Source organism: Pseudonaja textilis, chromosome 2, assembly GCF_049901715.1.
Source record: "Pseudonaja textilis isolate UNSWEBS1 chromosome 2, rPseTex1.2, whole genome shotgun sequence".
NCBI classification, from domain to species: Eukaryota; Metazoa; Chordata; class Lepidosauria; order Squamata; family Elapidae; genus Pseudonaja; species Pseudonaja textilis.
The window spans coordinates 7,714,671-7,724,775 of record NC_141991.1 but is presented as its reverse complement, the minus strand read 5'-3'; the positions used below and the strand labels follow the sequence as shown (position 1 = coordinate 7,724,775).

General features: G+C 44.3%; 1 protein-coding gene across 1 annotated transcript; it reads left to right on the top strand.

Moving 5' to 3' along the window:
- The first annotated feature begins 413 nt into the window (after window positions 1-413).
- LOC113455091 (uncharacterized) lies at window positions 414-9,603 on the top strand. Its single transcript, XM_087927833.1, has 4 exons — window positions 414-2,769; window positions 4,560-4,686; window positions 5,202-5,294; window positions 7,412-9,603. Exons 1-4 carry the CDS (start codon window positions 2,572-2,574, stop codon window positions 9,535-9,537), a joined length of 2,544 nt encoding a protein of 847 aa, XP_087783959.1. The 5' UTR covers window positions 414-2,571; the 3' UTR covers window positions 9,538-9,603.
- Window positions 9,604-10,105: the final 502 nt, after the last annotated feature.

Below are 10,105 nucleotides of genomic sequence, written 5' to 3'. Positions count from 1 at the left end.
TGTCACTTTAAACTGCAAAGCATGTAATTTTGGGTGCGGTTGTGAAACCGCCATAAGAGGGAGCAAGAGAACCTGCTGGATTGCTGGTTTGCTAACTGCATGTTACCTGCTGCTGAGTTTTTGAACGTTGAAGGAAGAAAGGAGGTTTGACTTATATCTCTACTGCGAGGAGATATATTACTGGACTGATATTTGTAAGTTTACTAACCTCTTTTTAGACACTGGATTTTGCAACTTAATAATCCCTGAACGGACTGAACTAGTGAATGATATATGGACGGTTTCACTATGCTAAAACTCTTACTGGAATAAACTATTTAACTAGCACAGTGTATCTTTTTTACTGAGTGTAAGCTACAAAAACGTTTATCTCACATACTTGCCTGCCTGCCTGTTGTGCACATTCTGCTAGGGTGTATCCCTAACAGTGGTGCTATCTATTTCACCTTTTTCTAGCTTACTAAGAAGTAGGTTGTGATCTATTTTGTCGAATGCCTTGCTGAAATCTGAATATATTATCTCCACAGTATTTCTCTGGTCTACTAATTTAGTCGCTATGTTGAAGAATGAAATAAGATTAGTTTGGCATGATCTGTTCTTAACAAACCCATGTTGCTAGTTATTACTTATTTCTAGATGTTGACAGATCTGTTTTTTATTATCTTTTCCAGTATCTTCCCTTGTATTGATGTTAGGCAGATTGGTCTATAGTTTGCTGGGTCTGTTTTTTTTTTAAATCCTTTTCTGAAGATGGGAACCACATCAATTCTTTTCCAGTCCTCTGGTAGTTCCCCGGTGCTCCAGGATTTTTGAAAGATATGGTGCAGTAGTTCTGAGATGACCTCTGCCAGAGCCTTTAAAATTCTGGGATGTAATCCATCAGGCCTCGGTTATTTGTTTTCATGAAGCTCAGACAGGTGTTCTCACTATTTTTTTTTGCTTATTTTAACTTTTATTTTCTGGTCTGTCTTTTACAGTTATTTTTTATATCCTCAATAAAACCTGAATATTCACAATAAAAGTTAAACTCTCAGAAGGGGGAAGATGGCGAAGAGACCTAAGATTCTTTGGAGAAGGCTCAGTTTTGCCTGGGAACAAGGCCGGATGCACAGTTTGTCCTCTGGCAATTGGAAGGCCAGAGTCTCATCAGGGGTGGTGTATCTTGCTCCTTTTTGGATTTGTGGAGTTCAACTCCCTGGCTCAGGAATTTTGGAAGCTGAAATCCAACAAGTCATAAACGGGCCTCAGTTTCCAATCTCTGGACTACAGCAGCATTTTTCAACCTTCTCAAATTCTAGAAGTTGAAGTCCACCAATCAAAAAATGGTCAAGGGGCTCCATCCCTGGTCTAAATAGAAGGATCCCTGGAGATCCACTTAACAGGGTAAACTTAGAATCAAGGCATAAGTGCTTCAGCTTGTTTCAGAACCCCAAATGTCCTGTTGAAAGGCTCTAAAATGCCTTTCTTCTGAGGATTCGGTTTTCCTGCTGGGACACAGACAACTACTTGGAAGCGGGTTCCTTTAATTTTCAGGAAGGCAAGAGATAGCAAGAAGTCTGCGTTCCTGGGGCTAGCCAGCTTTGTGTAATAAACTCCTGATTTTTATACCTTTTCTCCTTTTGTGTGTGAGTGCTTGTGTTTGTATTTCTTAATGTTTTAAATCCTGTCAGGGGGTTGTCTTCATTTCCGCCAGAGGGTAAACTCTGTGGGGTGGTTTGATTGGATTATCAGTTTCATCCTAATGTTTTCTTATATTTGTTTGGTGGCAATCTCCTGTCTTTTGTCTATTTGTTTTGCTGATTTGGCATGACCTTTTGTTTGTAAGGGATTTCTTTTTCTTGTTTCCCTAGCTTTCTTAATTACTTGGCTTTTGTCTAGGGGGCTTCTTTCAATACCTTTTATCAAATCTCTTTTCCTATGCAAGTTTGCTTTTATGGCTAGCCTGATGTTCCCCTGGCATTTTTCCTGCTTGGGTGTCACCCCTGTCCTGGTGAAGTTCCCTTTCCACAGTCCTATGGCACATGGCAAAATGCACCAATGGGGAGGCTGCACCCGTCTTTAGTGCAAAAAAGTCAGTATCTTCAATGCCGTTGTAGCTTCGACCACTACTCCAATGACCATAAGTCAAGGACTATTTGTAAGACAGCCATTGTTTGTTTGTTACTAGGGCACAATCTTGACTGTTAGTCATTGAAGGGAGTAAGTTGTAAGTTGAGGACTATGCTAAATGGATAAGAGAAGCTCGTTTTCCTGCCGACCTTTGTCCCCTCCCTCTCTCCCCTTTCTCTGACTGCCTGGGGGTTGGACTAGAAGACCTCCAAGGTCCCTCAAACCTCTGTTATTCTGTTAAAGGGCAACTCGCTCCTTCACTTTAAGGCTCCGCATCCCCTTCCCCTTCCTGCTCCCGTCCCTGGGCCTCGTCCCCTCCCTCTCCCCCCTGGTTCTCTGGGCTGCCTGGGGCGAAGCAGCCCTGGACTCCCTGCCCAGCTGAGCCTCCCACGCGGGACCGATTCCCCCGGGGCAGAAGGTTGGGGGCAGACGAGGGGATCCCCGCTCTCCGCCCTGTAGAAAATGGGAGGAGCTATACGCGTTTCCGGCTTGGGCTCTGCAAAATCCTGGCTGGGGTCCTTCCGGGGAGGGGGATTCCCGAGCGTGGCCGGGAAGGAAGGAAGCGTGGCCAGCGGCGATCGCGGATCCTTTCCTGCCCGGGTCTCTTGGAGAGCGGATTCCAGTCGAGGAAGAAGCCGCGTGTTTCCTATTGAGGGCCAGGTAGAAAGCTCCCTCCTTCCTCCCTCCCTCCCTCCCTATCTTCCCTCTTCTTTCCTGGGAAATGCCGGGACAGGTGAGCCTTCCAGGCAGCTTCTTGGGGCGCTGCTAAGATCGCTGCTGCCGCCCCCACTTCCTCCTGGGGAGATGATTCTTATTCTCCTTTCTTTTCTGCCGGCCCTTCCCGACCGTTTCCCGTCGCCTCCTTTGCTCTGGCGCCGTTTCAGGTCCAGGAGGCTCCGAGTTGAAGGGCTGCGAAACCGGCGGGGAGAAAAGGGGGGCGATCCCTCCCAGGCGCTGCTGTTTCGGGGAGCCGCTCAAGACGAGCCCGCTCAGGAGAGAGCATCGGCTCAAGGCTCCTCCGGACGCCCTTCCATCTCTTCGCCCGCCTTCCTTTCCTCGTTCCCATCGTTCAATTGAACTGCATTTTTGGGTGCATTTAAAGAGGCGTGCACACATTCACAGCTGAGATAATCTGCCTCTGAATCCAATCCCTGGTCCTTCCACACCTTTTGGTTTTCCTCTCACCCAGAATGAGCTTTTGTGTGTTGTTGCTGTGGCTGCAAAGGACTCACTTAAAGGGGTCCGTCCCCTAGTTAATCTAGAAATAGGCTAAAATCAGCCTTTTGCACTGGATGCTCAAGAATATCCTTCGGATGTTTGATAGCCAATTATTCCTTTGCTGTTTTTTCCCCTCTCCTAGACCCTCTCGTGGCCATGGCTTCATCTCCCGGAACCCCAGTTCTTTGTAATGGAGGATCAACAGCGGCTGAGCTTCCAACGCAGGTAGGAGGATTCTCCCCTCCCCTCCCCAGGTGTGCCAATCTTCCAATAACAGAATAACACAATTGGAAGGGATCCTGGAGATCCTCTAGTCCCTCCCCCTGTTTCAAGCAGGAGACCCTATACCCTTTCAGACAAGTGGCCGTCCAGTCTCTCCTTAAAAACCTCCAGCCCAAAACTTCTGAAGGCAAACCGTTCCATTAGTTAATTGTTCTCACTGTCATGAACCCCAGAAATACTGGAAACCCCTCAAATATTGGAGCACTGCTATTGTGTCTCCCCTGGTCCTTCTTTTCTCTGGACTGGCCATATCCAGTTCCTGCAATTATTTTTTGTCTCATTTAGTCTCAAAGCTTTTAATCCTTGGTTGCTGTTTGCACTTTTTCCAAAGTCTCCCCATCTTTTTTCTAATGTGGTAACCAAAACTGAACTCAGTATTCCAGGTGTGGTCTTTACTCTGGGTTTTTTTGAAAGCGGTGAACATAAAAGCCCAAAGTAAAAAGTAAAGTCCGAGCTTGGCTTTTGTAGAGAGCACAGCAGCTGCCCAGATGACGTTGGAGACACTGACATAGACTTGGAGACTTTTATATTATCATAAATATATTTAACATGCAAATTTACAACAATCTGTCATCATCCACAAAAGGAAGAATGTAAGATAGGAAAACAGAGGAACATCCTGAGGTAAATCTGAAGCATCATGCAGAACACAGAGAGGGGAAAAAAGGAGGGAAAAAGGGAAACGCCCCCTTTCTACTTACAGCAGCCAATCGTAGCGCAGATTGCATCCTGCATGAGTCAGCACTCTAATCAGTTACAATTGTGTTCTGGCCTATTGTAGACTTTACTCTTCCAGATACTAAATTCAATATCCTACATGCTCCTTTGCCCTACTTGGAAGCTGTGGCTTTTCTTTAAGAAGAAGACTAGCCTGTAATTCATTGAAGTGTTCGTTGTTAGGAATATTCATGGAATACGCTGTGGGTTTTTTTCCCCCCTCCCTGTGTCAGGATTTGGTATCATTTGAGGATGTAGCTGTGTTTTTCTCCGTGGAGGAGTGGGCCCTGTTGGATTCTGAGCAAAAAGCCCTGTACCAAGAAGTCATGCTGGAAAACAAGAGGAACATTGCCTCCTTAGGTAAGGGATTATGTTACTGTAGTGTAAAATAATATTTTAAAACTTAATGCACGTCAACTCCTGTAGTACTATTATTTGTTTTTTGTTGCTGTATTCTTCTCTAAAGTGCTGATTTTCAAATTGGCAAGCTATTTATCTCAGGTTTTCATGCTTTTCTATGAAGCCTGGCTTTTCTTCACAAATGGACAGTAAGGAGAGTACTGGCCTTCACAATTCAGTCTCTCCCATTTGCTAAGAATCAAATTCAATCTTACACATGCTGTGCAGGAAGGGAACAAATAACCAAGTGGAACAGGTTAAACACAAAGATGGAGTATATAAACCACAGTTTAATACAGTACTGTAAATAAAAGACTGTCAAATACTGTACACTGCAGCAACCATTGCTATGCTTTTGTCAAGAAATGGTCGACAGAGTAGGAAGACACATTATTGCCCTACTATACTTCCTCCCTGAACCATAGCATTGATTTTACTGAACAACTCTGAGCCAGCCTCTCTCTCTCTCTCTCCAGGACAAGATACTGGCCTTTTCCATCAACTCTTTCTTAGGCTAGAAGTGTCTTCCCAAGGAAAGCGACCAAGCTCTACTCCGGCTCAACATGGAGGTAAGAAACAAAGGAAAAGTATCAATTTGGACTTGAAAATGAAAATAATTAAAGCCCATGAGAGGGGAAGAAGGTCAAGACCTTAGAAAAAGGAGGAGGACTGGCTTGTTCCACCATATGCATGATCCTTAAGGTTAAAGAAAAGATGAAAAAGGCGATTAAATCAGCTCCAGGAGCCGATGCCATAATCACGAGAAATAGGACAGACCTCTTTTCAAAAACAGAACAGCTCCTTGTGCTTTGGATTGATGATCCGATCCCCAAAAGAAGTCCCGTTAGTCTTCATCCGATTTAGGGAAGCATTTTAACGCAGCGTTTTTGAAACGCTAAAGCGAACAACGGGTGAAGAGTACCATGACACCTTTGGAGCCCTTCATGGCTGGTTTGCGCGATCCTGAAAATAGTAATTACTGTAACTTACGAACAACAAGTAAAGCTGGGTGTGCTGATGAAGCTTTCCAACACTTTCCAGACCAACTGGATGAAATTTTACTGTAAATATATATTTACAGTGTGTGGCAGGCATACATACATATAGACATACTTACATACATACATACATTCATACATGTAACATCAATTTATATCAAGTTTGTGTCAGCATCTCTGACTTCATTTGGATCCTACTGACCAGTTCCCTGACAGGTTTCCCCTGGGTGGTGGACGTGAGCAGCTCAGATAAAATATTTAATTTGTTTGATGTATGCAATAGATTGGAGCATCCTTCTGTACATTTCTACTCCTACTTAGTCTGATAAAATGTCCTTCAATTCCACATGAAGTTTCCCATCCTAGCCTCTTTCCAATCCTGCCTGTCCCACTTTGTAGAAAGCTTTTTAGAAGTTGCTTTCATTTTGTTGTTTTTGGTCTATACTGACTCTATGACACTTAAGAGCCCGATAAGAATCCACAGATTTAACACAAGGATTTGTACTCCTTGCAATCATCCAGTCGGAAAGAGTGCTTATGTCCAGATGACTGCAAGGAATATCAATCCTTCCACCCTCCACCGTTCAATCAGAACAGAAGAAGCTTCTTGGATGAGAAGGGAAACATGTTCAAGGAAAAAAGAAAGTCCAGTTGCCTTAAGAAAAAGCCCCTTTGGGATAAGGAGGAATGAACACCTCAGGGTAACTGAGAACCAGCTTTTTTCAAGGAAAAACCTCTTCATGGAGATGAGGCTGAAGCTCATTTCCCAGGTCCAAGGATGTCAACATTTCTATCTTTTCAGATTGAAAGTAAACCAATAGGTTCTCTATCATCAAGTCTATTGTCTTTTACTTAGAACTGAGTATTTGTATTTGTACACTATTGTTTATATATATTTTTATCCTTTTAATATAATAAGGCATCAAGGGTTTCCCTATGGCAAGCTGGAGGCCAATAAATGTAATGAATAAATGAACAAATGAATGAATGAAGGCCTCTTTTAAGTGTCCTTTCTGCTTCCTTTGAGCTAAATCTGAAGCAGTAGAGCTGATGGTTCTCACCCCATAAAATTTAAATGATCTTAGCCAAGATTTTCACATTTTCGTTTTGTACCACCGAGGACAAGAGAGAGCCGAAGGTAAAATCTTATTTCAACTTAATCCTAAGCATCGCACCATGTGTCAGGGTTCGAAGTAACAGACCCAAAAGAATCAAAACTCTGAGGTTTGATGAATCCTCAAAGTACAGATTTATTAGGCAAGTCCTTTTGGCACAGCTGCTGAAAAGCTGACTCTGAAGGTCCAGCGGTTTCGCCCCCCCCCCAATTCAAAGTTCTTCCCCCCAGTCCACTCATCCATCACATGGTCCAATTAGGTCACAGTCCAAGTCCAGCTGTTTTCCTCATGTGCCTCACCAGGTGCTGATGAGAACATCCTTGGTTCCCAGGGGAAAGAATTCTATTTTGGCTACACATGCCCAGCTATCTCTACTCCCCCTCCCATTCCCACAGCTCTGCCCAGCCTCGCTGTGCCAACCCTGAACATGATCCCAAATGGTTTTAGGATTGACACCATGTTTTGAACCAATGTGATTTGGGAGGAAGTTTGGTACTGTTCAAATACAGCAGTGGTGCTTGATCCCTTTTGCACCTAAGTTTGTGTTAACTTTTCTTTTTCTATTGTTGCAAGCAGGTGACAGATGGGAGATGGAGGATTCTGGCCAAGAGGTAGCAGCACCTTTGCCAAAAGACAAAAAGGAAGTTGCAGAAAAGTTGTATGGAAAGCAAAGTTCAGAAGAAAAACAATTAACGGAGGAGCTGGAGAATTGCTCTGGTTTACCATGTGCAGATATCAGTGTCTTATTGGACGCAGATAATTGTCATGAAAAAGAAATGTGTTCAAGGTATGGCAAAACACTCCAAGGTGAATCTGGATTAGGTGGCTGTTGCCAAAGCCCTGCTGGAGAGAAACAAGATGAAAGCAGGCAATGCTCCGGAAGGAATTTTCCTCCTCCTCCTCTACGTGAAAGAATAGTAGAAGGGAAACCATACAATTGTACAAAGTGTGCAGAAAGCTTCAGTACAAGCTGTTCCCTTGCATTGCATAAAAAAATTCACAAAGCAGAGGATCCACACAAATGTCTGGATTGTGGAAGGACCTTCAGTCAGAAAAGTGATCTTAATTCACATAAGAAGGGCCACGAAGAGAGGAAGCAACATCGGTATGTTGATAGGGAAAAAAGCTTCGGAAGCAGTGCCTCCCGTACTTCCCATCAAAACCTCTACAGAGAGGAGAGGTTGCATCAACTCAGGGAGGGTAGAACGAGGATTACTCAGAGCAAGGAACCAAATTCCTGGAAAAAAAGCCCCACTGGGAAGAAATCATATAAATGCCTTGAATGTGGGAAGAGCTTCCGCTCTGCAAGTGACCTCACTTGCCATAATAGGACCCATACAGGGGAAAAGCCATATCACTGCATGGTGTGTGGAAAGAGCTTCAGTAATAAAAGTCAACTTAAGTCACACGAGAGGATCCACACGGGAGAAAAACCATTTCAATGCATGGAGTGTGGAAAGAGCTTCCGTCGCTCTGAATACCTTACTGACCATCACAGAATCCACACAGGGGAGAAACCCTTTGAATGCCAGGAGTGCAGAAAGAGCTTCAGTCAAAAAGGTCATCTTAAGTCACACAAGCAGATCCACACGGGAGAAAAACCCTTTCAATGCATGGAGTGTGGAAAGAGCTTCCGTCGCTCTGAATCCCTAAATCGCCATCACAGAATCCACACAGGGGAGAAACCCTTTAAATGCCTGGAGTGCAGAAAGAGCTTCAGTCAAAAAGGTCATCTTAAGTCACATGAAAGGATCCACACGGAAGAGAAACCCTTTCAATGCATGGAGTGTGGAAAGAGCTTCCGTCGCTCTGAATCCCTAAATCGCCATCACAGAATCCACACGAGAGAGAAACCCTTTCAATGCATGGAGTGTGGAAAGAGCTTCTGTAGATCCAACATCTTAACTTCCCATCAAAGTATCCACAGAGGAGGGAAACCAAATCAATGCACCGAGTGTGGGAAGTGCTTCAGTAAAAAAAGTAACCTTAATACCCATAAAAGAATCCACACAGGCGAAAAGCCCTATAAGTGCACCGAGTGTGACAAATGCTTCACCAAATCATGGGGCCTCACTTGCCACAAAAGGCTCCATTCTGGGGAGGAACCATATAAATGCTTGGAGTGTGGAAAAACCTTTAGCAACACCTCTTCTCTAACCATACATAATAGGATGCATACTGGGGAAAAGCCTTATAAATGCCTGGAGTGTGGAAAGAGCTTCAGTGATAAAGGTCCTCTTAAGTCACACGAGAGGATCCACACGGGAGAAAAACCATTTCAATGCATGGAGTGTGGAAAGAGCTTCCGTCTCTCTGAATCCCTTACTGACCATCACAGAATCCACACAGGAGAGAAACCATACAAATGCCTGGAGTGTGGAAAGAGCTTCAGGAAAAAAGATCATCTGAAGTCACATGAGAGGATCCACACGGGAGAAAAACCATTTAAATGCATGGAGTGTGGAAAGAGCTTCAGGAAAAAAGGTCATCTGAAGTCACATGAGAGGATCCACACAGGAGAAAAACCCTTTCAATGCATGGAGTGTGGAAAGAGCTTCCGTGAAAAAAGTAGCTATATCGGACATAGCAGAATCCACATGGGGGAGAAACCCTTTCAGTGCCTGCAATGTGGAAAGTGCTTTTCTCGTTCTGACAGCTTTCGTGCCCACAAACGGACCCACACAGGGGAGAAACCGTAGAAATGCCTGGAGTGTGGAAAGAGCTTCTGTACATCCAGCATCTTAACTTCCCAACTAGTATGCCCAGAGGAGGAAACCAAACCAATGCACCGAGCGTGGGAAGTGCTTCAGTCAAAAAGTCATCTGAATACCCATAAAAGAATCCACACAGGCGAAAAGCCCTATAAGTGCACCGAGTGTGACAAAGGTTTCACCCATTCGTGGGGCCTCACTTGCCACAAAAGGCTCCATACTGGGGAGAAACCATATGAATGCCGCATGTGTGGAAAGAGCTTCAGTGCAAAAAAAAAGCTGTGATGTACATAGCAGAATCCACACGGGGAGAAACCCCATGAATGCTTGGAGTATGGAAAAAGTTTCAGCAGAAGCAGCAATTTAGGCTTACATAATAGGATCCATACAGGGGAAGAGCCATATCACTGCAAGATGTGCAGAAAGAGCTTCACAGAAAAAGGCAATTTCAACTTACATAAGAGGATCCACACCGGAGAGAAGCCGTATAAATGTGCAGAGTGTGGAAAATGCTTCAGGATCTCCGATGCCCTTAACTTCCCATAAGAGGATTCAC